General features: G+C 37.2%; 1 protein-coding gene across 2 annotated transcripts in view; it reads right to left on the minus strand.

Annotated features, from left to right (window-relative positions):
- ADK (adenosine kinase) overlaps positions 1-14,758 on the minus strand; it is a 553,222-nt gene that overhangs the window by 171,301 nt on the left and 367,163 nt on the right. For both annotated transcript variants that reach the window (XM_003783535.3, XM_023509646.1), the window contains exon 7: positions 9,546-9,716. In XM_003783535.3, coding sequence (XP_003783583.1) covers positions 9,546-9,716 — 171 coding nt within the window. The remainder of the gene's footprint in view (positions 1-9,545; positions 9,717-14,758) is intronic.

Genomic DNA, 14,758 nt, shown 5'->3' on the forward strand with positions numbered 1-14,758 from the left:
TGATCATGATGTTATGACAACGTAAGAGAATACTATTATTGAAAAAAGTGGGCTTGGAGCCTGTGGCTCAAGTGGCTAAGGCGCTAGCCACATACACCTAAGGTGGCGGGTTCAAATCCAGCCTAGGCCCGCCAAACAATAATGACAGCTGCAACCAAAAAATAGCCAGGTGTTGTCGCAGGCGGCTGTGGTCTCAGCTACTTGGGAGGCTGAGGTAGGAGATTCACTTGAGCCCAGGAGTTGGAGGTTGCTGTGAGCTGTGATGCCACTGCACTCTACTCAGGGGGATAGCTTGTGGCTCTGTCTCAAAAAAAAAAAAACTTAGGTTTTGTCTATAGGCTTCCCTCATGGCTTATAGCAGAAAAGGGGGAATGGGGAGATCCCTATGAACAGTCTCAGAAAGGTGACTTTCATGTCTCCTAAGAAGAAACAAGCCCCCTTTGTTATACAGCACCATTCCCTACACTGATGCTTCAAATACCCTTTTATGAGCAAAGGAAAAACCATCTCTTATACTGTCAGAATATGGATCTAGGTGAATAGTTTTACAGCCCTGGAAATGCTTGGAATCACATTCCTTAAAAAAATTAGGCTTGAAAAAAAAAAGATGTAAAAATTCAAAAAAGGAATTCTGTGAGAATGAAAGTATAAGACATGAAAGAGGAGAAGTTTCTAAAATTAAAAAATAATTTTTAATTATTTTGCGTAAAATAGAAATTTTCCTAACCAAAGAGAGAATATCTGAATAAAGACGTATGCCTGCATAGCATCTACCTTATGTGGTACATACAATTACATAATTTATAGATTTACGCAGATGTTCATACTGAAATAGTAAAGGACTTCTATTTTACAGAAGTATAGAAACTGAAAAATTAGTTCAGATAAGGTATCTACATGAAGGGTATTTTCAATTTAAAGAAGGATTGCTATTTTCAAATTGTTAATATGCCAATAGAAATATTAAAATGGTTTTAACAGTGTAAACAAAAACTATCAATAAAGTTTCCTCTCACACCCACAGCAGCAAAATATGTGAAAGAAAAAGTCAATGTTTGGTCAAAAGATGACTGGGAGGTTACTTATAAAGAGATACAGCCATCACTCAGGATTAAAAGACACGGATGGATTCAATCACCTACAGCCAATGTTACATTTTCTTTCAAAATATCCTGATCCATCTGATAGCCTTTCTGGGTCTGGCTGTACCAAGCACATCACTGTCCAAACATGACTGAAGCTACACAACCACAACAAACTGCAGAATTTTGTTCAAGGTTTTCTAATTCATGCATTGACAAGCTAGATATATATATTTTAAAGCTCAATCACCACTCAAGAAAGAAAGAGTAATTTCAATTCTCTTGGTTTCTATTAGAGGATTTTAATATACTGAATCCTCTGTGAGGTCAGCAGGTAAAATGGCTTTCCCTGTAAGGAAATCTGCAGTGTGGAAATGTTGCCAAGAAAAGGACTGAGGAAGCAGAGCAATATATTATCTTTATAAGTTCAAATTATCTGTGAGATTCAAAATACTAGATGTATGAGGGGAAAGCTTTATCTAAAAACATATCATTCTTAACCATATGACAATATTCAACCGAATTCTTCCGTCCAATCTCAAACTGTATTTTATTATTTAAACTATCTTAAAGTACATGGCACAGATGATGTGACTTTTCACTGTAGAATTAAGTGGTAACTCTTGACAAAGCAGTTATTATCATGAGATAATTGACCCTATTTGAGAGTTAAGCATCCCGAGGCAAAGTTGAGTGTACTTAATCCTGGCAGGTTAATTATCTAGTGATTATGGAGCCTTGAAAGGTATTACTCTTAAGAACCATTTGCAAAATGACACTATTCAAAAAAACTTCTTAATTTAATAAAAATGAAAAACAAGAAGAATAATCAAGTCTTTAGTCATGTGTTGCTAGATAATGACTATAAAGCAGCTTGCATTAGCAAGCATCGGTGGATATAATTACCTGCATGTAGAATGTCCTTTATTAAGCTGATTTCATGCTAACAAATGGTTGTTGCTAAAGGGAAATGTTTCAAACTTTGAAGATATCAGAAACAAATTAAAAATACAATGTCAGATTTATAGAGTTTATATACTAGCTTAAAAACAAATTTATCAAGGATAACTAGTCAATTCAGATTGCATACGTTTTCTTTCTTTCTTTTTTTTTTTTTGGAGACAGAGTCTCACTTTGTCATCCTTGGTAGAGTGCCACGACATCATACCTCACAGCAACCTCAAACTCTTAGGCTCGAGGGATTCTCCTGCCTCAGCCTCCTAAAGACCTGGGATTACAGGCGCCAACCACAATGCCTGGCTATTTTTAGAGGTGGGATCTCCCTCTGGCTCTGGCTGGTCTCAGGCAATCTACCTACCTCAGCCCCTCAGCCCCTCAGAGTGCTAGGATTATAGGTGTGAGCCACTGCATCCAGTCTCAGATTATATAATTTTTTTTTGAGACAGAGCCTCACTTTTTCACCCTTGGTAGAGTGTTGAGGTATCACAGTTCACAGCAACCTCTAATACTTGGGCTTAAGCAATTCTCTAGCCTTTCAAGTAGCTGGGACTACAGCCTCAGTGCATGTGGCTGGCGCCATAACCACTGTGCTACTGGCATGACGCCCAGATTATATAATTTAAAAGTACAAAATACAATGTAACAAATTACTAGTTTTTTTTTTTTTGGAGACAGAATCTCATTTTGTCCCTTTGGGTAGAGTGCCATGGGTCATCATAGCTCACAACAATCTACAACTCTTGTGCTCAAGTGATCCTCTTGTCTCAGCCTCCCAAATACCTGGAACTACAGGCATCCATCGTGATGCCTGGATAGTTTTTCTATTTTCATTAGAGCCAGGGTCTTGCTTAGGCTAGTCTTAAGCGATCCACCCACCTCTGTCTCCCAGGGTGCTAATCTCTCCGGATTACAGGCATGAGCCAATGTGTCTGTGCAATTCTCAATCTCAGTTAAAAGTAAACCTTGCAAAGGGGTTGGGCATGGTGGCTCATGCCTGTAATCCTAGCACTTTGGGAGGCCGAGATGGGTGGATTGCTGGAGGTCAGGAGTTTGAGACCAGCCTAAGCAAGAGCAAGACCCACATCTCTAAAAACTAGCTGGGTGTTGTGGCAGGCACCAGTAGTCCCAACTACTGGGGAGGCTGAGAATAGAGGATCACTTGTGCCCAGGAGTTTGAGGCTGCTGTGAGCTACAGTGATGCCACAGCACTCTATCAGGGGTGACAAAGTGAGACTCTGTCTAAAATAAGTACTGAAGGCAGTGACTCAAACACATACTTGTACACTAACATTCATAGCAACATTATTCACGAGAATCAAAGGTGGAAAAAAATTAAATATACATCAACAGATGCAGGATAAAACAAAATTTCATAAATACATGCAATGAAATACTATTCAGGCCTAAAAAAGGATGACATTCTGATTTAGGCTATAACATGAAGCTTGAAAAGAAATAAGCCCAACACATCAGACTACTATTATGTAATGCTACTTGTATTAGGTAACTACAATAGGCAAATTCATAGAGACAAAGAGTAAAGCTGTGGTTACTAGGAACAGGGGAAGAGGGAAAAGAGAGAATGGGAGGTTATTATGTGATGGGCACAAAGTTTCCTATTTTTAAACATATAAGTAGAATCACAAAGTATATAGTCTATTTAACAGCTTTATTAAAGTATAAATGATGTACAAAACTGTACACAAATTATAAGTGTATAATTAGATAAAGTTTTACATATATATAAAGTCATACAACCACAATCAGAACACACACATCACTCCTAAGTTTCCTGGTGCCTATCTGTGATTGGTGTGCCTCATAGCACATTCCTATCCCCAGGCCATAGTGGATCCACTTTCTGTCACTATAAATTAGTCTGTATTTTCTAGAATTGAATAAAATGAAATCATTTAGAATGCACTTTTGTCTAGTAGCTTTCACTCAGCATAAATATTCTGAAATTCATCCATGATGTTTGTTCATTTGTTGGGGATATATATATATATATATAGTTTGTATCGTTGATAGTTGAGTAGCATTCTACTCCATGGATGTATTCACATTTTGTTTATTCAGCCACCAGTTGGTGGACATTTGTCTCTTTTTCCAGACCTTGGCTATTAGAAACAAAATTGCAGGCTCAACACTGTGGCAGGCTCAACACTGTGGCTCGCCCCTGTAATCCTAGCACTCTGGGAGGCTGAGGCAGGTGGATTGCCCTAAACTCACAAGTTTGAAACCAGACTGAGCAAGAGCAAGACCTCGTCTCTAAAAATAGCAAGGCATTGTGGCCGGTGGCTGTTGTCCCAGCTACCTGGGAGGCTGAGGCAAGAGAATTGCTTGAACCGAAGAGTTTGAGGTTGCTGTGAGACAAAGTGAGACTCTGTCTTAAAAAAAAAGACATGAAATTGCTATGAATATTTGTCTTTATAATGTCTTTATATGGACACATGCTTTCATTTCTCCTGGGTGAAGACGTAGGAGTGGGATAGATAGGTCATATGATGTGTTTATATCTAACTTTCTGAGAAACAGGAAAACCATTTTCCAAAGTAATTACACCATTTTACATTCTAGTAGCTCCATATGCTTGCCAATATTTGGTATGGTCACAATATTAATTTTAGACATTCTAACAGCTGCACAGTTGTATTAAAGTTTGCTTTTTTATTTCTCATTAATTTTCTTTTTTGAGACAAGGGCTTACGGCTTGTCTCCAAAAAGACAAGCTGGAGTGCAGTGGCAATCTTAACTCCTGGGGCTCAAGTGATCCTGCTGCCTCTGTCTCCCAAGTAGTTGGGCCTATAAGCATGTGCCACCATGTCTAGTTAATTTTTTAAAAAAACTTTACATAGAGATGGAATCTCACTATGTAAGCCTCCATGTGTGGCCTGGGTTTTTATTTTTATTCTATATCTTGTAATCTTGCTAAACTCACTGTTTGTTCTAATAGCTTTTTCAAGATTACACTGGCTTTTCTGCAAGAATGATCATGGTGTTTGATAACACAGACATTAGACCTCTTCCTTCCTAATCTGAATGTTTTAATGCCTTATTAGCATTGGCTAGAACCTGGTACAATGTTGAATAGAAGAGTGAATATCCTTGATTTGTTGTTTCCCATCGTGGTGGAAAAGCATTCAACCTTTCACCATTAAGTATGATCCTAGCTGTGTATTTTTCACGGATGTTCTTCATTGCCATGAAGTCGTTCCCTTCTGCTCTTAGTATTCTGAGGGCTTTAATCAGCACTGGGTGTTGGGTTTTCTCAAGTGTTTTTCTATATCGAATAAGATGATCATATATTTTCTTTTTTCATTTTAGTATGATGAATTATATCGATGAATTTTTAAAAGTTAAACCAATTCTGCACTACTGGTCATGATGAATTACCCATTTTATTTATGGTGGGTTTGATTTGTTAAAATTATTTTAAGAATTCTGGCATCTACATATATAAGGGATACTGGTCTGTAGTTCTCTTTTCCTGTAATACTTTGTTTGGTTTGGGTATCAAGGTAATGCTTATTCCTCATAGAATAAGTTGGGTAGTGTTCTAATTTTCTGAGACAGCTTGTATTTTATTTTTCTTACATGTGTGGTAGAATTCCACATTGAAGCAATCTGGACCTTGAGCTTTCTTTGCAGCCAAGGTTTTAACTACAAATTCAATTTCTTTAATACACAACCTAAATAGTCTTTTTCTATTTTTTCTTTGGTGTGCTTTAGTTCTTCGTGTTTCTCATGGAATAACTGACAGGAAGGGCCAGAACAGCTTCCAGTTTAGAGTTAATGGGGCAAAATCATTCTGAATACTCTATTTGAAACCCCATGAATTACTAGGTTATCTACTCTGGCTAGTAGAGTAGGACCTGTAAGGTCCTCACGCGCACTCTGAAGATTTTTCTCCCTAGTGTTTTCAGGGGGCTCTTCTACTAGTCTTTATTGTAAGTCTCCTTGTAAATAGGCACTGTTGTGTACTAAGCTGAACTCTTGGGTAGGACTATGAAAACATTCTGTATGCTGCTTTCTCTTCTCTGGTATTTTTATTTTTAAAGGCAGCACCTGTGGCTCACGGGAGTAGGGTGTTGGCCCCATATGCCGGAGGCGGTGGGTTCAAACCCAGCCCTGGCCAAAAATATATATATATATATATATATATTTTTTTTTTTTTTGGAGACAGAGTCTCACCCTGTGGTATCCCATAGCTCACAGCAATCTCAAATTCTTGGGCTTAAGTGATCCTTTTGCCTCAGCCCCTCGAGTAGCTGGGACAACAGATACCCACCACAACGAATGGCTGGTATTTCTATTTTTAGTAGAGGACAGGCCTCATTCTTGCTTACACTGATCTCCAACTCCTGAACTCAAACCTCTCTGAATGCTAGGATTACAGGTGTAAGCCACCTCACCTGGCCTCTTCTCTGATACTTTTAACTTGCAAACACTAGCTGTCTTTGACTCTAACTTCCAGCTCCATCTCCTCTGCCAGCCTCTATTTGGGTTACCTTCCTGTGCTGTGCCCTGGAAACTCTCTCCAAGTAGTTAGCTGGGGCAGTCATTAGATTTATCTTATTTATTTCTTCTCTCATAGGGATCACTGATCACTGCCTGTGAAGAAATAGTCTTGACTGACAGGGTGTTTTTGAAAAATACTGAGGTGACCAGAAAAGTTTTAAATCATCACTACTAGTATACAATCCTTTGAGAAAGGGAAGGTGACATCAGGTAGAAAATTAGGGCCAAGTGTGTCTGGTTTTAGATAAGTGTTGACATTTTAAAAATTTATACTAAACTAAGTCCATTTTCTTGGTGGGAGGAGTGAAAGATAAAATAATCCTATACATATATATATTCCCTGAGAAATATATTTTACCATCACATTTTAGAAATGAAATGTCCCATTTTCTTCCAGGAGAAGTGAAGATAATTTATTATTACTATAGTACTGAAGAAGAACAATGGGCGGTGTGACTAAAGTGATAAAACATATTGCTCTCCTTGCTCTTTGTGATCAAATATGGTATCCTTTTTATTATGCCTATTAAATTTTATTAGTCAACTGATATTTGCAGTATATTATTATTTAAAAAAATTCAATTTTGACATTCAACTTACTTGATATTTATTAAGGTATTCTGTTATTTGCATTTGTATTATATGCAGATATAATTTTATCTGAATCAGTCGTAGTTTACTTCATCCAAGCTCAGAATAAACATTGAAGCATACGATTAGAAATCCATTTATTTGTTAGATCTTTTGAGACTGGTTTAATAAAATACCACCCAATCTATTCACCCTATAGCCAGTCTTTATTATTCTAGAGGGTGTCCCAATGGTTACCCCTAAAGTTGCCATATATAGGGAAAATGGGGAATTGTAGCTACAGTGAGGTAGCCAATTTAGAATATATTGTAAATAATTTGTGAAATTTTGTAGTGGACATTATGTGAACAAAGGTACATTTAGCCACAATTTCTCTATGTATGGCAACCTTAGGGACACATAGTATATAATCCATATCCATAGTCTTTTTAAATACAGGATGCATCCACTGTTTATTAGTCTGCCACAATAGGTACTCCAAAAGTATTTATTAAAATGAATGGAAATGACAATAATTACAACAAAAGAGAAAAAAGGTTTCCTGATATGACTTCCAGATATGTAGCAGTTTATACTTATCACTTCCTCTTCTAGGTGGAGAAAAATAATTCCTCTAATAATCTATAATAAGGGGTAGTGCCTGTGGCTCAGTGGGTAGGGCGCCGGCCGCATATACTGAGGTTGGCAGGTTAAAACCCCCCTGGCCAAACTGCAACAAAAAAGTAGTAGCCGGGCACTACTTAGTAGCCACTATTTTTGTCAATATGTCAGTTTGTGAATTGTCAAGAATATAGCATTTCAACTCTACTGAGGGCAACATAGTAAGACTGTCTCCTCCCCACCACAAAAAGGAATACAGCATTTCCTTCTAATAGTTATCACCTCTGTAGATACTCACACCATGACATTACTTTCACCAAATCAGACCTTTAAGCTTCACCCAGGTGATCTCATAAATTATCAGCAAGCCAATTTTTATGTTATTCTAGACTGATAGAACAGTTACCTTATTTGGATATAAAACTGGTGAATAAATTCAAACTACGTTAGAACTGCAGAATCAGAATGAACCTCTGAGATGTCTAATACAACACATTCACTTTATACATGAGATCCCCAAGCACACAACAGTTCAGTGACATGGCCAAATCATAGGAAGATACACTAAAGAGCTTTCTTTTTTAATTCATGAATTTTTAAAGCCTACAGGTTAAACATAAACAATAAATACTAAATAAGTAAAAAAAAAAAAGTTATTTTCTATAATTAAGAATAGAAGAAAATACATTCTAGGTAAAAAATAAAAAGCTGCATAACTGAAATGAAATTCCATTTTATTACCATCAACATACAACTATTAGCAAAAAATGATAAACAAAGAAATTTAACATAAATCATAAAATATTTCAACATTTATTCATAACTTATCAACCTTAGATTTGAACAACCTTAGGCTTTAAAGCGACTAAAAAAAATGATGAAAGTGATTTTTATTTTAATTATAGTCATAACAACAGGTCAGGTATACATCTGTAAAAACTCAAAAATGCATCCAAAAAAGGTGAATTTTACTATGTGTAAATTAAAACTCAAATGCCTATAATTTAAAAAGTAAATGTTCGGGGCAGTGCCTGTGGCTCAGTGAGTAGGGCGCTGGCCCCATTATACGGAGGGTGGTGGGTTTGAACCTGGCCCCAGTCAAACTGCAACAAAAAATAGCCAGGCGGTAGGTGCCTGTAGTCCCAGCTACTCGGGAGACCGAAACAACAGAATTGCCTAACCCAAGAGTTGGAGGTTGCTGTGAGCTGTGATGCCTCAGCACTCTACCGAGGGTGATAAAGTAAGACTCTGTCTCCAAAAAAAAAAAAAAAAGGTAAATGTTTGGCCGAGCATGGTGGCTCACTCCTGTAATCCTAGCACTCTAGGAGCCCAGGGCGGGTGGATTGCCTGAGCTCAGGAGTTTGAGACCACCCTGAGCAAGAGCAAGACCCCATCTCTACTAAAAATAGGAAAAATAGTTGGGGGTAGTGGTAGGTGCCTGTAGTCCAGCTACTCTGGAGGGAGGCAAGAGAACTGCTTAAACATAGGAGTCTGAGGACGATGTGGGCTATGATGCCATGGTACTCTATCCAAGACAAAAAAGTGAAACTCTGTGTCTAAATAAATGAATGAGTGAATAAATAAATAAATGTTTTACTAAGTAAGAATTTACTATATACTGAATGAAATACTGAAAATATTGAGTTACAAGAGTCACATTGAGGTAATTTTGTTACGTAATTCTCAAGGAAATTAGTGCAAAATTTAGGCTTTTATTTACATGTTTCTAAACATATACATAGATCACAAACGAAAACAGGTTTCCTGTTTTTAAACAAAAGGGTACCTTACCGTCTCGTTTCCAAAAAGTATGTCGACATAAGGCATAATTTTCATCAATGGTTCCTTGTAGAATTGGCTAATAAATGGTGCAGACAGATTCAAAACGAAAATCTTGTTGTTTTCAGAAGCATGGAGAGCCACTTTTAGTGCTGACTCTGGGGAAACAGTAAGAAAGAAGCCCTGGATAAAGGAAAAAGAAGGAAAAGTTAGAAATGCCATCCCTAGAGTCACTTAAGTGAGAATAAAAGAAACCTATACAAAGTACAAAGCATATATAAAATACGATTATAAAATGCAAGATAGAAAATAATAGCATTTGACTAGGAGAAATTTTAATATACGAGTACTATATGCTTGATGCATGCCATTACTTCTGAGAAAAACTATGACTTATTTCATATTAAATTGATATGCTCAATACTGTAAGAATTCTGAGAATCTACAAAAGAAAAAATATTCTAAAGGTCTCATTCAGGACAATAATTACATTTAAATGAGAAAAACTGGACTATGAAGGCAGACCGAATTCCTCTGGTGAATAAACAGTGTGGATTCTTATAAATGACTTAAAAGTAATCTGTTTATTAAGATCACAGTTTGTTACCTTAAGAAATACCTAAATTGGATTTTGAGGAAGATTCTAAATTACAATTTTCAAATAATGGGAACGTACTTCAGCAAGGTAATAGGAAAATATTTTAATTAATGTTTCATATCAGGAAAGCTATGTTTTAAAAATACCATTTATCTCCATATTTAATATTAATCAAAGCTTCATTAATCAAAGATGAAAATATACATACATAGGAAATTAGTTTGGATGGTACATAAGGAACAAAAGGAATACACAAAAGGAAATCACAGAAGATGAACAGGGAAAGGCCAGCTGAATTAAGAACACGAAGGATCTTGGTATCAGAGGTGAAGACCATTTGGTAGGCAATGTGACAGCGTGGTAGGAACGGATCATGGGCAATGAAATTTTGCTTGAAAGCAAAGAATAAAAAGTTTGCAGGAAAATTTAAAGGAAAGTTAATCTGGAAAGCAACAAATCAGCAACAGTTTATCAAAGTCTGTGTTTGGCTGTATAAAAAAAAATACTGGGACCACTACATACATGACTTGGCAACTGTTTAAGATGTGATAAAGAAAAAGGAGTCAAAGATGACTGAGAGTTTGAATCTGTTTCTACCATTAACAGGAACAGAAAAATCCTGAATAAGGCAAGGTACAGTGGCTCATGTCTATAACCCCAGTACTCTTGGAGGCCGAAGCAGGTGGATCACTTGAGCTCAGAAATTCAAGACCAGCCTGAGCAAGAGCAAGTTTCTACTACAAATAGGAAAATTAGCTGGGCTGTTGTGGTGGGTACCTGTAGTCTCTGGTACCTGGGAGGCTGAGGCAGGAGGATAGCTTGAACACAGGAGTTTGAGGTTGCTCTGAGCCAGGCCAATGCCATAGAGCTCTAGCCTGGGCATCAGAGTGAGACTATCTCAAAAACACAAAACAAATCTGAAATTTACTGAATAATTCTTGTGTGCCAGGCACTACACTAGAAGTTTTCTATATAGTAAGTAGTTATTATTGTTTTTGTCTTATATCAAAGCCAGTGAGGTAGACACTGTTACTATTCTTATTTAAAGGAAGAAAGATAAAGAAGTTAAAAAATGTTCCCAGCCACACTGCTTTACATGTGAGAGAGACTGGATTCAAATTACTACAGATATTTTTTCTATACTTCGAGCAAGATAACAGAGAAGAAAAGAGCAGAGCAGCTTTTGTTGGTGGAGAAGAAGGAGAGCACATAAGGACTTTGTTTTAGTTTAATAAATTTTATTTTTTATTTTTTTAAGAGAGGGCGTCTTGTGCTGCCCAGGCTGGTCTTGAATGCCTGAGTTCAAGAGATCCTCCCACCTCAGCCTCCTGAATAGCTGGCCTATGGTTGTATACCACTGCATCAGCAAGAAGGTTATTTCTTTTTTTTTTTTTTGAGACAGAGCCTCAAGCTGTCCCCCTGGGCAGAGTGCCTGTGGCATTACAGCTCACAGCAACCTCCAACTCCTGGGCCCAAGAGAGTCTCCTGCCTCCGCCTCCCAAGTAGCTGGGACCACAGGCGCCCGCCACAACACCCGGCTATTTTTTTTTGGTTGCAGCCATCATCGTTGTTTGGCGGGTCCGGGCTGGGGATTCGAACCCGCCACCTTAGGTGTACGTGGCTGGCGCCTTAGCCGGTTGTGCTATAGGCGCCGAGCCAAGAAGGTTATTTCTAATAGCAGGGAAAGTTTGATCAGTTTTGCTTTTCAAATACAAGAATTTATGGAGAAACAGAAGAAGGAAGAAGCCAGAGAGGGAGGATTAGAGAAAAAAAATAAAGGAAGTGGTCCCTTCAAGCAGAGAAGACCTAGCTTATAAGTGAAAGAACTCATTTTAAAACTGTAAAAGAAAATTCTTTCAAAAGTTATAAAAATGTTATCGAAATATTCACTTACAAGAGACACCACTTCCACCATGCAAACTTCAGAAGTTTACAAAGAAAAAAGAGATCTTTTCTCATTATTTTCAAATTTCAAATAGAATGCTATGAGAATATTAACAGAATTGTGTGGCAGGGGTAATGTATATTGGGATCCATCTTCGAAAGGAGGATTTACTACCCTTACACATTCTGAGATATTAAGAGAGAATTTTATACTATAATCGTGTCACAGGGCAGCACACAAAATATGGCACATTGGCAACTGAGAAAACTGAGGAAGTAAGAAGGTGATTTTGACATTCCCCTGCCTTTCTATATAAGAGCTGGTCAGAAGAAATTCTCCGATTCACCTCACCTGAAAGCAGCTCATAAAACCCTATTCAAGAGAGTTCCTAACCTATACCTGGAGGCCAAGAAGAATCTGGACAGGACTTGCTATGTTCTAATCCCGCTTTCTCCTCCCCACTTTATTACCATTAGATCATACTCTTTTTGTCCAATCAAGTTTCTCTACGACAATCCACTTCTTTTGTCAGACTTAGCATAAAAATGCAAGTTTTCACTGAGTCTTTGGGTCTTTATTTCTGAAGACTCTCATGTTAGGTAAAACTTTATAAAATTAACTATTACACTTTTCTCTTACTAATCTCTTTTCATATAGAGGTATTAGCCATGATCCTTGAGCTAGGTGAGGATAAACTCTTACTTTTTCTCCCCTACAATTGTCTCGTATCATGTAACCTATTGCTAATGAAATTCTAATAATGTTTTGTATTGTAATAATCTCTACTCATCATTTAAAAATTCCAATCCATTAATTCTTTAACATTCAACTGTTCTAAAAGGCAACAAGACTGAGTCTTAGGTATCATTATTTTTTAAAATGTTTTCATCTTTCTTTTTTAAACCAAATACAATGTAACTTGCAAACTATGAGCATCCAAGCTGCTTCCTTTGCTATTTCTGTCACTTGGAGAATTAAAACGAACAGTTCATACAGCATCTTGTCTCCATAGTAATATGTATGTACTGTACTTGCTTTTTAGCCTTTCATTTAATGAGAAGAATTTAAAGCCCCCACCCCCATTTCTCCCCAAACTGTTCCAGCATGAAATAAAAACCTCCCAGAGCTAGCATTCTGCCAGCTGTGGATTAACCACAGACAGCCATAGAATGGTCTACATAAATAGTAACCTGGTCAAATAATTAGGCTTCTCACCAACTACAGGCTGAAAATTTGATCTGCACTAAAATACATCTGATTGTAATTTAAGGTACAGAACACTATGCCCCTGGAGTCTAACTTTGGCCTCATTCCAAATGTGTGTATGCTGTGTGTTTTACTTTAAAATGCAACACAGAAATATTGTGATATGGATAGGATAATGTCTATTTTGTTAATTTTATAAAGACTATACAAAAAAGCCGTCAGCTTTTAAATTAGAAGAAAATCCACAATTTAAACTCATTCTATTTTTGAATGGTCTCATTTTTCTTTAAGTAAATATTTAGTATTTAAACAATTTGGGATTTGTGCTCTGTTAGATTGCTAAGACTGTTAAAATTGATGCCAAGCATAATTTTTCTTCCTAGATTTATAACCTTTGCTAGGCCACATGTTCCAGACCATATTATCACCAAAAATAAAAACAGTGCCATTAAAAAAAATTTTTTTTTCTCACATGGAAAGTTTGCAATAACAACAGCCCAATAGTTTATACATCTATGGTTTAGAAAATACCACATATAACCAACAAAATCTTGTGCTGTTCTAATTAGGTATTTCAGTCCACAGAACAGTTAACTCTGTCTATGAGCAATCAAAAGCAAAGTAGATCCCTAACACTTAGAGGTTGGATACTAATAATCAGAACTGAGAGTGAAGTGGGACATTTGTATAAATAACAATGGAAAATGAAACAAAACAAAAAGGCAGAGGTAGGAGGGACAAAGCAAGACGAAAGTAGAGTTAAAAAACCAGTTTAGGAGAGCCAGAATTAATGCTTGGAATTCATCCTGTTGTTGCATAACAGACACAAGTTTTTAAAATCTCCATTATTCAAGGTGATAACTTGGGGTCCTTATTAATTATCCTCACCTAAAAACACAACTCTATTATTTCCATTAACAATGTGCAAAAAAGGTATGTTATGTGCGTGGGTGTGTGTGCACACATGCCTCTATGTCAATTTCAGGGATTTATTACTCTTGGAAGTGTAAGTCTGTACTGATTCAAAAGAAAATAAGGTGATGCAAAGTAACCATGACTACGATGATTAATTGTGAATATATAGTGATATAGAAAAAAAAGCCTTTGTTTTTGTTTAGAAAAATAATCTGGGCCAGGCTCAGTGGCTCATGCTTAAAATCCTAGCACACTGGGAGGCTAAATTGGGAGGATTGCTTGAGCTCAGGAGTTCAAGACCAGCCTAAGTAAAGAGCAAGATTCAGTCTCTACTAAAAATGGAAAAATTAGCTGGTATCCTGACATGTCAGCAGTCCCAGCTAAGCAGGAGGATTGCTTGAACCCAGAGTTTGAGATTGTAGTGAGCTATGATGACACCACTGCATTCTACCCAGAACAAAAGACCAGGAAAAATGTGATGAAGGTAATTAATAACTTTCTTTAGGCCATAAGTAACTTAAAAACACATGAAAAGGCTCAGCGCCTATAGCTCAACCGGCTAAGGCGCCAGCCACATACACCTAAGGTGGCGGGTTCGAATCCCCAGCCCGGACCCGCCAA

This window comes from Otolemur garnettii, unplaced genomic scaffold, assembly GCF_000181295.1.
Source record: "Otolemur garnettii isolate 467f Iridium unplaced genomic scaffold, OtoGar3 scaffold00008, whole genome shotgun sequence".
Classification (NCBI taxonomy): Eukaryota; Metazoa; Chordata; class Mammalia; order Primates; family Galagidae; genus Otolemur; species Otolemur garnettii.